The sequence below is a fragment of the Apis laboriosa genome, unplaced genomic scaffold (genome assembly GCF_014066325.1).
Source record: "Apis laboriosa isolate Shangri-la unplaced genomic scaffold, ASM1406632v1 scaffold18_cov149, whole genome shotgun sequence".
Lineage (NCBI taxonomy): Eukaryota > Metazoa > Arthropoda > Insecta > Hymenoptera > Apidae > Apis > Apis laboriosa.
In genome coordinates this window covers 657,065-672,474 of record NW_025222233.1, presented here as the reverse complement: position 1 = coordinate 672,474, position 15,410 = coordinate 657,065, and the positions used below count along the sequence as shown (strand labels likewise).

Sequence of the window (15,410 nt, the reverse complement as noted above, 5' to 3'; positions counted from 1 at the left end):
GATACAGATAAGAATTAGACAAACGGTAAAATTTGTACAAGCTCGATTTGCATAGACGATTAAAATGGCCACGTCGTAGACCGACGCTCATCGATCGAAACGCATTTTTATACGATATTTTTCTCCCAACGAAACATTGTATCAATCAGTATTTAACATTCAGCCGACCTTATTGACATTACCTAATCGAATTGGAAAGGTCAGGCTCATCGATTTATCTAACGTTTTTTTTCATTCTACCGCGAGCACGGCTTAAATATAGGTAGGCACGATCAACCCTTTCATTGAAAATAACAGTTTCGATAAAATATAAGGATTTGTGCAAAAATTGGAACAAATCCTTCCCTGAATGTTACCATGACAATATTTTTGTTGATTCGTTTCATCTGATTCGTTAGGTTAGTTTCGGATACAAGACAAGACGAATTAACCTACGTGTTACGATATATATTTTCTTTCGTTGAAAGTTCGATTATCGAATCGAATCGTATCGATTAAACTCGTGCCTTTGAATCGAGACTTCATGGAAGCGAGCAAGTGAATAAAGTGAGTGGAAGTCACGATTTCGATTAATCACTCGAACGATGAAAATCGCAGTCGATGTTAAACGAAGCAACGAGAAATCTCTTTCTCGCTCGCGTTGCGAAATCGAGCCGTACCATCGAAACATGTATCTCGCTCTCTTTCTACCTCGCTCGTAAAACATAGCCATACGGATTCAATGTCGTTGTTATCGGGATGTAACGCGCATACCGAAAATTAAATCGATTTCTTCTCCCACTTCTATTCTCCTTCATCTCTCTCTCTCTCTCTCTCTCTCTCTCTCTCTCTCTCTCTCTCTCTTTTTCTTCTTAATTTTTTTTCTCCCTGTTTTCTCTACGCTCTACGCTCTAAATAATATTACATGTACCTTCAACTTTCCTTAGATGGTGGATACGTTTTTTATTATTATTATTATTCGTGACTATCCTTTTTATCGTTTCTTAAAGATTCGACAACTAATATTCTTTAGATTAACAAGTTTATAAGCAAGAATATAGGAAATAATTTTGAAAATTCAGGAGAATGATAATATTTCCTTTCTTCGATCGTTCTCTATGAGGAAAAAAATATATATATGACTTGTGCGTTTTACTAGCTATTCGAAAATTGTAAAAAACTTTTACTGATTTTTCTCGAACGAACCCACCAAGTATCTGTAATCGTAATTTTCCGTTTTTCGTCACGGTTCTTACAATGCTGCCGGCCAAAAAGAACGAGGTTAACGTTCCCCCATAGAAGTGGTAGCGAGGGAAGAGATCCCGATTCGTCGGCCGAGCGGAAGACGTTTTGTACAACGGGGGCAGAGGTTGCTCTTATCTTCTTGGCCCCATAAAAACGTTTACTGTTATCCGCAACGTACTATACGACCAAGACGGCCGCGCATCGATGCGGCTTACGACGAGATTTTCAGAGATTGAATAGTCTCTTTATCTCGACCTTCTCGATCCTCTCCCCATTCCTATCCCACTTCTCCACCAAGCCTCTTGCTTCAACCGATCTTTTTTTTATTCCGATTCCTTTTATTCCAATTATCCACTTTATTCCGACTTTTTTCCTTTCCTTTTCTTTTCTTTTCTTTTTTTTTTTTTTTTTTTTTTCATTTCTTGATCTATAAACGCAACGAGGAATCTTGCATTCTATACGTGAAAATAGAAATGCAAAATTGAAATTTGATTTTTTTTATCCTATATCTTATATTTAATTGAATATTCTACTCGTTTAGATTTAGATCTCGAATATTTTTTTACAAGTAAAATTAAATAAAATTTTGTAAATACGCCTTTTTAATTGTTCAGGATCGACATATACTAATATTCGTTCCATCCAAGTCGAAATCGGTTTTCACTCGTTATTAATAATTTTTTGGAATAAAAAGTTGATGAAAAATATTTAAAAAAGTCTAAAAATATGAAAAAAAAAAAAAAAAAAAATTGGTTCTCGAATAGTTCAAGTAAGCGACTATAGAGAAAATAGTATGGACTTAAATACGATGCTAATACTAATGCATTTGAAACGGCTCTTAAATCGCAGACTGCGCGTTTCTCCGCTGATATTCTTGTCATAGAACAGTCGCGCCATTGTAGAAAGACCAAATATTCTCTGAAGATCTCGGAGATTCCGCCGAGTTTTACGTTTCACGTATAAACGGCTCGACGATACTTCCTGCCTCGTACCGTGATCAAGAAATCGTCGAAAAATTTTTATCAATCTTCCTTCCCTTTCCAGTCTCTCCCCAACTTTTCGTCCTAATTTCTAACTCGAAATTAAGAGAAGAACGGTAAATACAAGCGGTATAATACAAAGAGACGGCGAGGCCAAATTACGGCAAAGTACCTCTGCGGGTTGATAGAACGCGATACGTCCTAACTCTGATAAGACGATATGAGCCGGCACGCGACCACGGCACACGACTGAAACGGCACGACAATTCCGTGAAACGACAATTTTTTCGATATCGAGGTATTGGGGAAAAAAAAAAAAAAAAAAAAAAAAAAAAAAAAAAAAAATATCGATGCACGATTATCGAATTCGATTATTTCGAAGCCGAGCGAAACAACATTTCGATTTCGAGAATGTCGAGGATTCCCGCGATGTGGAATCAGGAAGGAGGCGGCATCGAAAACTTGATGAACGAGAGGGCCAGAGGGAGGAGATCGAGGGCGGTCGGTAACCCTTGTTTATCTCGCCGGTTCTTCGTTTCTCTATCTCGAAACTCGCTAAAAAAAAATATGAACTTCTAATTGAGTCGTAGAAATTTACTGTTAGTGACTGTATCGATCTGTGATCTATCTTAGATCTTGTTTCAAATAAATAAATAAATAATAATAATAATAATACATTTCATCGTTTGTTTTTCGCCGTAATATATATAAAGATCGTAAATATATAATCAATATTGTATTGCGATGTATACCTAGAACATTTAAAATCGAACCGAATTTAAAAAATTTATAGGGAAAGATTATTTATATAATTCATCTTATAATGGATTGTTTCAAATAAATAAATAATAATAATACATTTCATCGTTTGTTTTTCGCCGTAATATATATAAAGATCGTAAATATATAATCAATATTGTATTGCGATGTATATAGAACATTTAAAATCGAACCGAATTTAAAAAATTTATAGGGAGAGATAATTTGTATAATCCATCTTACAATGGATTGTTTTAAATAAATAAATAATAATAATACATTTCATCGTTTGTTTTTCGCCGTAATATATATAAAGATCGTAAATATATAATCAATATTGTATTGCGATGTATATCTAGAACATTTAAAATCGAACGGTTTTATAAAAATTTGTAAGAAGGGATTATTTGTATATAATGAGTATTGATTTGTATAATTCATCTTAATAATAGATTGTTTCAAATAAAAAATAAATAAATGAAATATAATAATAAGAAATGTTTCATCGTTTGTTCTTCGTCATAATATAATATAATAAATATATATCCAATTGTATGTATATAAATATAGAACTGCGTATGAAAGAGCGTGAGTAAGGTTGACGACGTGCACGACTAAGAATAATAATCTCAAACGCAAAATGCGGAAAGAGATGAAGAATCGGTGAAAGAAAGGGAGGAAGGGACGAAGGTAAGAAAACAAATATTCAAACGGGACGCTTACCTTCGAAAGAAGAGAAAGAATAGAAAAGAAACCGTGGGCCGCGGTTAGGGTCATTAGCAACATCTTAAACCAGGAAACAATACCGACCATTTTTAGGTCGATAGAAAAGAAAAAGGACGATGCAAGGGAACGAAGAGAAAAATTTATACACGGTATATAAATTTGTACGATATCATAAATAGCAATTGGACGATCGAGAGTGACGGTCGAAATTTAACAGAAGAAAAAAAAAAAGAGGAAAAAAATTGAAATTTAAAATCTACACGTATATCGGAATATATTGGAATTAGACAAATCCGTTCGAAACTATTCCGACGGCCGCGAGAATTCTAAGTATCGAATTTCTGTCATGTTTTTTACCAACACAGTCGGACACGGTTCTATCCCCTTCCCCTCCCCTCTCCGGTCTAGGATTCGTTCGGCTCCATTAACTTTCTAACCAGCCACTTTCGAACTGGAAGAAAAAAAGATCTATGAATCTTGAGAGCTGCCAATTATCGATACTTTGGCAAAGTACGTGTATATAGTCTAAAAAAATGAGGTAGCTGTATAAACTATCTTCCTATTTAGAAGAAAAATGTATATAACAAGAAAAATAAAAGGATATTTAAGAAAAAAAAATTTGAACGACAAACACGATAAAGTTTTAAATATATAAATAATATTTAACGATTCAGAAGGAAAATCGTAAGATATATAAATATCGTACAAGTGTATATATCACATATGTGTGTGTGTGTATATGTATAAATATATTGTAGTTTAAATATTATTAAGTCCAAAGTAGCAATAAAACTCGAATGTCTTGTCCACGTACCCTTCAAGATTCACGTAACTTCGTTTCCATTGCTCTCGTGAGACGTGTCAGCCGTCACGAGCCGCGAAACAACGAAACACAGACTGCGTGGCGTAACATGAGAAGGGATCGCGTTATGGGACATATTTTCCTCCTTTCTTTTACCCTAAGTAAAAGCACACTCGTCCTACGATTTTTTTCGAATTCCAAAAAAAATATGGTTAAGCGCCACCTCGATGAAAATATCACGTTCAAAGCGTTCTTATGATTGCGATACGATATATTTTAATTCTGTAACAAAAGTAAATTTTTATCAACGAATCGTAGATTCGTAGATATTATTTTTTTTTTTGGACGAAAAAATTATCAATCGAAAATATGGTTCGTTATTATTACTTGTATGTAATATCAAGAAATGTTGTTTATTTTATCGTAATAATATTATAAATAAATAAGATTCGTTTTTAATTGAGGTCGTTTTTAACGATTGAAGTCAAGTATTCGAAGGGAAGATGAAACATATATTACATGAGAGGGTTAACGAGAAAGAGAAAGGGAGAGAAGAGGAAAGAGAAAAAAGAAGTGTGTGAAGAAGCAAAGGGAGCGAAGCATTAATAAATCAGTCGTCCAAAGGTCGAAGGTCGTCACCAATATCCCACTATATTCACATCGAGACCGTAATGGGGTATTAACTCGAGAGGATTTTCGAGTTAATTTTCTAACCTTCTAGCTCACAGCTGTGTGGATGAGAGATGGTTATTAGTTTAGCCCGAGACAAGTTTCATTCGTCGTTTCTTCGTAACTATTGCTCGTTTGTTATATGTATTTACCTAACCGTTTCAAAGATAAAACAGAGAATTCAAAAACTTCTTTATCGATCCGTCATCGAGCAGTAGATTACAAATGGCGAATGTAGCAAAGTTCAGGGTCCTTGTATGTGAAAAAATTTTCCTTCTTGAAGCGTACAATCGTAATTGTTCTTGGACAAAGAAAAAGGTTGTCATCACAGTCAAGTTGGTCAAAGGTTAGTCACGAGCCGACACCCGTTTAAATAAACAAATAATAGGCTTTCACAGCTTTCACAGGTCTCGGAAAATCTTAGAACTGTAACAGTGCACGAACCAGTACAGAAACAAAAACAATGGAACGGTAAGTATTCCCTTCTTTCTCGTCTTGTGCAAAAGCGATCTCGCACGTTTCAAGTCAAAAGATCAGCGCAAAAGTAATCGGTGCACGTTTACTCGAATCGTTCGAATTTATATATTGGTATACTTTCGAATTATAATAAAATATTCGATCACTTGTTCCTGTATATTAATAACAATAATATTATGTACATTATTGATAGAAAATTTGAAATACTATTAACTGGTTCCATCAAATTCAAATATGTAAGAATTAGTTAGGTTAAAAAATTCTTTCGTCAAAAATCTAGTGAAATTATTATTGTTGTTTTGTTTTTTCTTGATCCATAATTTATAAAATAAAAAAAGCAATAAGAATAAAAATACTAATAATGTCACTAAAAATAATGGTAATAGGTAAAAAGGTCGGTACTGAACGTCGAGGTGAAGCAAAGAGGGTGTAGGGTGGACGAAAATTGTTTGCGTAGCAGGCAAACAGGCAGGCAAAGCAAGCAAAGCGGCAGGCAAGCAGGCAAACCGGCAAGAGGGCGGACGGGTGGGTAGGTTTACGGTATTCGCTGGCCTGCCATCGAGCAGCAGTTTTGACGTCACATCCTGCGCGCGGGCGGACATCCGGTCTCGCTGCCGGACTCCTGTCCCCAAGCGATAACAAAATCTACGTTTGTTAAGGGAAGAGAAAGAAAACGAGAGAAATAGCGAACACTCGTGGTGAACGCAAAGGGAGAACGAGTAAGTTCCCGTTACCCTTTTCAGCTTTTCAAGTTTTAAATCGTTTTGCTAAATTGTAATCCAAACACTTTTTTTCTTAGAAATTTCTAAATTGTATATTCGTACAGGATTAAAAAATTTTCTAAATGATAAATTTATGTCGTGTTAAAAGGAATACGTAATCGTTGGGAAAGAAAACTGTAGAGATTGTAAATATATATTTACAGTTATGTCCCAAATTTTTTAAACTAACGAAATGATTTTCTAAAGAGCGACTACAAATATTTGTTTCGTTATTTTACTATGCTTCATTCTATTATGTTTCATTCCATCGGATTATTACCGTTTGGATTTAACGATCATCCATCCTTCATTATTCTTCATCGAAGAAAAGCAAATATTTCATATATATATATGACTCAAACGTATCCTTTTAGCAAATCTAATCCCTTCCATAATTCTTTACATTCATTTATTTTTTCTGTACCTATTTTCATGTTTCCGAGAGTTCACCTCGTATTCACGTGACATTTTATTTCAACAATTTTACCGGAGTTACAAATCGGGTCGAATCCGTAACTCAAATCGTTCAAACCGCGAGTCACAGATGGCATTAGTTCGCCGACGCATTAGTAGGTAAGTAAGTACATACGTACATACATATGTACTTTTGTCCTCGCGACACAATACGAGAAAGTTCGCGAATTATAGTTCGACATCGTTGTACGTTAGTGACGTACGACGAACTAAGAGAAAAACATCGACCCACGAATATTTAGCTAAGAAACAGAATAGAAAGGATCGAAAAATTTAAACATTTTCTAACGGTAGATCGATCTCATGTCTGGTACTCGTTGATAACGGGCGTACGATGAAATGGGGGCGTTTTCGGGGCGGTGTCGTGTTCCTGAGGGACCCGCGACCGATGTTCCATATTTTTCCCGCGGGAAAAGCATAGATGCTTAACGTGTATATCCATTCTAGACTTGTTCGAAAACGAGTAAACCTTCCTTATTTAACACCATTCGACTCGCCGACAAGGAATTGCCTCGTTTCAACGCGATAACGCCCGCATGCATGGTACAAAACAGCAAACCTGTCGGCCATACGAAATGCCACTCACTCGTTCCAACTTTGACCTCAACTTTTCGTTTCCGTTCTGTATATCTCGATAGAAAAATAATCGTCTCTTTTTTGCTATTTTTCCTCTTCCTCTTCTCTTTTCTCTTATCACATAATCATCATCAATGACAACGATGATTCTACGACTCGATTACAGATCTACGTGTGTTTCGTGCAGATTGTTCAGCTGCCTCGTTCAACGTGACGTAAAAAAAGAACCGCGTTTGCAAAGGATGCTTGTATGAAACATACCCCTATAAACGTGTTCGCAGATGGCCATGCTTCGTAAAATCTACATGTACATATATAATTTTCTTCCTTATAATTGCCATATTATATTATATTTTCCCGAAATCAAATGATCAATTCGATTGAATTGACTTGAGATTCGCGAAAAGGAAGAGATGCGTTTGCTAGAAATGATAAAGGTGACAATGATCCGATTAAGTTGACACGAACTAAGCGCAAGAGGGAACAGGAGCAAAAAGAAGAAGAAATGGTAGAAGAGAAAGAAAAGAATGCCAACAATGTCGCGGTTTATCTGCGCGTCCTTGGCTAATCTCTGTCCGTGAAAGATTACCCTATCACTGAGAGTTATGCTATGTCTCCAACACTTGGTATATGTAAGCGTTTCTATCAACTCTATCGCCTCTATCATTTCAAAGATCCTCCTCTCTATATCCTAGAAGTTGATTTTTCACTTTTCTTTTTTTCATCTCTTTTCCTCTCTTATTTTTTTTTTCTTAATTCTTAATTATTGATTTATACCTACATCTAACTCTTCTCAAAACTTTCTTCGCTTTCCATTTTCCATAATGTTTACTATTATATATATATATATATATATTTCATACAACGTCAAAGTTTTTATACATATATTGAATTTTTCAACTCGTCTCGTTGCTTTGATGCTAAAAAATACGTTCGACTCGGGAGTTAAAAAAAAAAAAAAATATCATTGGCGATGGTCACTCGCGTTCGAGGACACTCCGATAACGCAATCGGTCGACGTACATCAAAATACTTATAGGTTCTCAATTTTCTATACATTAACTCTTGTCGAGTAATGTATAACATTTCTACCGATTGAAAAAGATTAGAGAAAAAAGAGGGAGTTAAAAAAAATAAAAAATTCAAAGAACACAGGGACGCGATAATTAACTTTTAAGGAACAGAAGCTATGTACGAATAGATATTTCGAAGACATAACCTCTAATTATGAATTCGCAAAAATTTTAAGGCAAATACGTTACTATATTACACGACTCGTTTCTCGAGTCACGCATGTAGGAGAGTCGCAAGAAAGAAAGTACAAGGAGTGGCAACAACGGTGGTGACGGTAACTGTGATGATGACTATGGTGGTGGCGGTTGCGGTGGTGGTAGTAGTGGTGGTGGTGGCCGTCATAGCGGCGGCAGCGACGGCAGCGGAAAGCAAACGCGGACTAAGACCAACGAGGGAGGAGGAAACGAGGCTAAGCAGGACGATGCGCGTTACGTTGGGTCATGCTGCGAAGTGTTATCGCAGACCGGCGGTCGACCGATACCTTATCTGGAGTAGTTGCACACCGACAGTGGCTCCCAACTTACTCGCATAATAATTCTTTTTCGTACAAAGATCGATGCTAGAATATTAACTAATTATAATCGTATAGAATATATTCTGCTCTACAACGATGAATATTGATATATCTGGATATCAGAAAAGAAAATCAGAAATATTTGAAAATATGAGGTGAAGCTAATTAATCTAATAGAAATGATAAAATCGAAAGAAGAAAGGGCAAACAAATTTCACGTTTAATCCGTCAGATGTCTCCAGTTAAAACCACGCCAAACATTCGATACGATGATATTCAATAAGAAGGATGTAAACGTTTCTTTATCGAAACATTGATTTATGATGATCGTACGATTTGATCGGACGATTCATCCACACAAAAAAGATCGAGACACACTAAACAACACATCTGGACTAGACTAATTGTAAGTTCGAAGAAGACTGCGCGGACTGGTAGGACAATGTTAAACGTTTCTTCGACGAACGCCGGTGTATCGCGAGATAACTCGTATCGTTGTGGCTGGTACACCGGCCGATAGAACACCACCCACTATTCCACCTAACACAACCGAGATAGAAGTCAGCGCGCGTGTCGGATATCGCATCGACGTCTGATGCCGTTGTCGATGTTGATGTCTATCAATTATATCGTTATATCAATCGATGTGTATGCCATAACGAAATTGGTCGTGAGAAAAGTTAACTATGAATCGAATATTAAGAAATTGAATTGAAGATCGATTGATTATTTCGACTTTACGCTTTTCCTTTTTTTTTTTGTAAAAAAAAATATATATATATATATTGTATATACATTTAAAATCAATGGAGAAAAATAAATATTCATAAAGTTTCTCCATCTAGTAACATTTTTATCTTCAAATTAATTGTACGTATATACAAACGCTAATTCGTTCTTTCGACCAATAGTAATAGTTCAAATGACCTTGGATATGCCAAATATAAACGTAAAAATCACCTCACGAATGTAACATTATGTTCACTGGAAACAGTGAAAAATAAACGAACAAGTCTATTTCAATTGGGCCGTTCGATACCAGACCATATCGAAGCTGGAAGAGGTGGATAAGCAACAAGTGTGTGTAGTGAATTTAAGCGAGTCACTCGAGTTAGCTCGGAATATTTTGCGATCGTTCGCGAGTTACGATTTCTAACCAGTCGAACCGTTTCGAGAAACTCGAAAACAATAGGTAACCAAACGGATCGTAAATAACACGGTATGCGGTATGCAGCGTGAAGTATGGTGTATGGGGTATGAGGTATAGGGTATAGAGCAAGAGGTATAGGGTACAGGTTATGTTGCCACCACTAAGTCTTGAGCGAAAAAAGAAATGACTTTTAGATGGTAAACAAATTACACGCAAATCTCGATTTAGAATCGATCTAGAGTTGCAAACGAAAACTTGAATATTCTTCCTTTTATAGTTTCTGACATTTCTCACGATGCAAAATTAATATGTATAATGTTAACGAATTCAATCGAATTTGAAAAAAAAACAACTCGTGAATGTTTGAAAAGATACAGTTTTCAAGGCGAAAGTTACATTAATCGTAGAGATGTTATCGTTATTCGATTTTATTTATATATAACATGTGCCATGTATGAGAATTTCTCACGTTCATGCATCTTTTTCTATATTTATACAAATTTCCCATTGCGATTACAATTATAAAAGATAAATGATAATATTAATTCGATCAGTTCAATAAATTCAATCTAAAATCTAACACGATAAATTCTAATCTAAATATCATCTCGCTCTTCGAAAAGAATCTTTATCTTATTTGAAAGAATGATATTTCGCTTTGCTAATTTTAAAGGGCTGCCAATTTAATTAAAGAGGAATTAAGGCGGAGCAACCCGAGAGAAAGGAATTCTTTTCAGCACCGTTACGGCGAACCATTCGCAGCGTTTCACTGTAGCGGCCATTTTCGAGCATCCATGATACTACGCATCCTCCTCCTTTATCTCCTCCTCTTCTTTCTCTCATCTCTACCTGTGCTAATGGTAACTCTTGTACTAGTATATGTGAAATGAGTATTCAGTTACTCTGTATAGAAACGGAATATAGATTTGAACAATGATACCAACCATGCAATCCCCTTTACAATATTCATTTTCCTCTTTTCTTTGTCTTTATATGTTTGAGTATTAAAACGTATAAATGATTGAATTAAGTAAATACTTTGGCAACAATTAAATTCTAAGAAAATGGATAAATTTTAACGGGTAACTTTTAACGTTACCACGCTACTATGCTAATATCGTGCTATTGTTGCGTACATTGACCCATGACGACGCAACACGTCCGTCGAATGGTAGAAAAACTTTGATAACGGGATTGGACTTGGACCTTGTTAACTATAATGTTGGAACTTTACGTTCACAGCTTTTATGTTTGAAAGTGCTATCTCTTGATCACGATTTTCGTAATTAATAACGCGCAAGCGTGAATTACAAAGTAAAATTCGATGAGTTTATCGATTAAGTTGAGAACGGTTCTAATATCCTTTCTTTACATATGAAAGATTTGTGTATTTTCGAATAATTTTTAATTTATTAGAAATTTATTTAATGTAAATAAAGAAAGAGAAATTAAAAAATCGAACGAATGTTAAGATATTTCATGTGATCAACTTTCTGTTGCTACGATTTAATCTCGTTCAGAGATATCAGGTATAAATATTTGAATTTATGAAAAAACTCGATTTTTGTTGATATCTAACAAAATCAACATCAACGAAAGTTGTTACGACTTTTTCTTACGACATATTTCTTCATAATAATATATACATATATATCGTATAGTAACTAGATATATCCGTGCCAAATATTCACATATGATAATTTTATAATCTACTTTTAAGTTTGAAATTTCTCACAGAAAGAAAATAATCATATCGATATCGATCATAGGAAGCGATGCATCGCTTGCATCAAATCTATGTATAAGTAGTGACGTGAAAATCTCCATTTGTGAACGAAATACGACGATAGTTATTAACGCGTACATTGCGTTATCGCGACCAGTAATAGAATTATCACTCTGATATCCAACGTATATACATCCCGCACGATCGACACCCGATTTCCAGTGACTCGCGGACCACCGTAGCCCGTTGTTAACCTATTCTTTTCGATTCGGCGACAAATCTCGAAACAAACTGTTTCTCTTTATTTTTATTTATCACTTTTTCGTTCATATTATATAATCTAATTCTAATATTCTTTCTTTTTTTTGAATATTTCTTTCTTTTATTCCCTAGTAAATATATCACGAATTGTTTTTGTTTTCTACCTGTTAATTTTTTTATCGATCGATTCGCATCAAATTAATCAAACATGCATCGCATCGAAATCTCCGAATCAGTATCGAAGAATCGCTCACCGTATTCGTTGTGTCGACGTTTTTCCATTTCTTCACGGATTTCATCATCGGTTTTTCTTCTCTTCATCTCTCTTTCTCTCTCTCTCTCTCTCTTTCTCTCTCTCTTTCTCTCCCTTTCTTTCTCTCTCCCTCTTGTTCCTTTAGTTGTTTCGACACGAAATTGAACTTTCTCAACTAGACAAAACTCTTTATGAAAATTATTCTTGAAACCTGTCGCTACTTTCTTTCACCAAATCGGCAAATTATTCAAATTTTTACACTTTATCAATTTCCTCCTTTTTCTAATTTCTTTCTTTTTTCTCTTTGCGTATCGCACTTATATTACAATTATTTCCACAAGACAAGTGGCATGAACGAAAATATACGACACACCAAACACTTTTTTATTTTTTTAAATTGCAAAAAAAAATATAAATTATAGTAAAAATTATAATACTCGCAAAATTCCTTTTACCGTTTACTGATTAAGATCGTGTTCGCGTTGACCACCGTTCTAAGATCGGTAGCGAGGCTGGTGTGCATTATGTACACAGAGGAGAACCAGCGAGCAGAGTGAAGCTAACAAAGAGGGCACTCGACAAAAAGAGCGAGAGAATGGAAGAGTGAGGAGTAAGAATAAGCGAGACAGTGTATATATATGCATGTATGTGTGTATGTGTGTATACGAGAGAGAGAGAAAGAGAAAGAGACGATCGTAGTTCCGTGGATGGTCGAATCAGATCGGGTGGAATTGACTGAAGTCGAACTAATGGTATCCGATCGAATCGGATTGGACCGTATCGAATAGAGTCGAATCGAATCAAGACTAGTTGGGATAGATGTTGTATCGGGTCAGGTCGGATCGAATCGGATCGAATCGGTTTCGATTAAATTATACAAATGACTTTGGTACAGATTCAAATCAGCGTCAAACTTCAATTCCGAAGGAACTGCAAAATAAAAGTGAATATCAATTTTCTGAAAAGATAACAAAAGAAAACGATAATTATGAATATTGAATATCTAAAAAGAATAATTTTAATTTATTAGCTTAACCAGGGAGGTCTTTTGGTTCCTTACGATCGGCTACTTGCTCGTTTTTTAAGGTGGGGGTATCGCGAATAGCGCTAAAGAAAACTGCACACCGTCAACTCGATCGCATCGTCGTGGATCGACGCTGTTCGTTTACGCGTCTCACACACGTCACATTCGACAATGCACGCTGATTCTCCTTCTCACATTCATGTCGCGAAAAGCGCATGCGCTTCTCCTTTTTTTCCAACATGTTTTTCTTATCAATCATAATGTATATACATACGTGTGTGTGTGTGTGTGTGTGTGCTGTACATATACGTAACATACACATGCTATGCGTTTAGATCGTTTTGTCTTTCTTTCTAACCATTGCTTTGCTTCTTCGTTAACTTTTCATCTTCTTTATCACTATTCCTGTCAATTTCCTCTCTTATTCTCCTCTCTACTTTTCCTTCTCTTTCATTTCGTCCTTTCAACCGATGATAGATCTTTCTGCTTTTGCTAATGTTAATCGTCTTTGCAACCTAATTAGTTATTTTGTTATTACGTAAGCAATATGTAGCTTAAGTAATACGTCTCGAAAAATATTTATGATTTTCATTGATATTTTTAAATATTTCAACAATCGATCAATACTCTGACAAAAATTCGTGAGACTAAAAATTTTGAAATCGATTTCATTTCCATTTCGTATCGTCTACGATTTAAAGCGCAATATGCTTTCATTTGTTACATAAATGTATAATGCATTATAGAAGCAAACATTTTTGTTTCTACAAACACGATGATACATTCTTGCGTCACTCGTTACAGTAGTACTTTCAAAGATTCACAAAACAGCCATTGATTATCAAAGTAAACGATTTGCTCGGTATAAATCTTTTCAATGACTAATAAACTCTTTTTTCCCTAGATTCAGATTATGCGTTAAATTTAAACAAATTACTTATAGACGTGAAAATCTCTTTTACAAGTGATTGGTAACGATACGCACGATTGTACAATCACGAACAAAGGGAATAGTTGTTTTGTGAACACCTCGATGTTAATTGTTTTTTGAAATGATTCATACTACCTCGTGATCTTTTACGGTATTGCATTTAGTGAAATATATGTTTATTGCTAATAGAGAAAATTAAAAAAATCAATGACATACATTCTTTTTCTATTTATTTATTTCGTAATAATTGCATTCTATCGTTAATCGAATAAATTTATCATTTTATTTAGTTACAAAGATAATCTACCGGAAATAAGTATGTATATCGATACTCAAGGACAATCACGTTCATTCATCTGTCTTTACTAAGATCAATGGATCGATCGAGCTATATATTATATCGATATTTGATAGTTTTATTTAGTTTTTTTTTTTACTATACCATAAAATATATATTCAAAATCTATTTCGAATTTGAACGCTTTATTTTCATGTTTATTTTATCATCTTATCATTATCCCAATTATATCAAAATAGATTATTAAAAATCAAGATCGTGTTATTATTCGGTTTTATTGATATTTTTCAAAATTTTACGTTTCTTTTATAACATATTGAAACACGTTGTTTTTAACTTCTTTTAATAAATTTTCTATTAATCGCTTTTCCTAAGAAACAATCAATATCTCTGTGCAAACTTCACTTCAATATGTAAATCTTCATCATATAAATAAATAGGTTAAGACAATTTATAGAAATTCTTTTCATTTATAGAATTGTAATTTATAAGTCTAAGCTTTTATTTTCTTATCGTATGATTTATATATATATATATAAAATATGTACAATATATATATTATATATATATTATGTAAGAGAAATTAATTTAATTTTGCTGTTTATGCTGTTTATTATAATAATGCATATCTCTTCTCAACAATCGATAAATAATTAAATTGATGAAAATTTTGTTTGAAATTTTAGCATATTTCCAATCAATATCCTCTCTTTTTATCTCTTTTTAAATCA

At 34.4% G+C, this 15,410-nt stretch overlaps 1 protein-coding gene across 5 annotated transcripts in view; it reads right to left on the bottom strand.

Annotated features, from left to right (window-relative positions):
- LOC122711924 (box A-binding factor-like) overlaps nucleotides 1–14,495 on the bottom strand; it is a 32,835-nt gene extending 18,340 nt beyond the window's left edge. For 3 of the 5 annotated variants that reach the window (XM_043931109.1, XM_043931110.1, XM_043931113.1), the window contains exon 1: nucleotides 12,428–12,872. In XM_043931109.1, the coding sequence (XP_043787044.1) occupies nucleotides 12,428–12,494 (67 nt within the window). In that variant the 5' untranslated portion in view covers nucleotides 12,495–12,872. The other 2 variants (XM_043931112.1, XM_043931111.1) reach the window with 2 other exon arrangements.
- Between the last annotated feature and the right edge of the window lie 915 nt (nucleotides 14,496–15,410).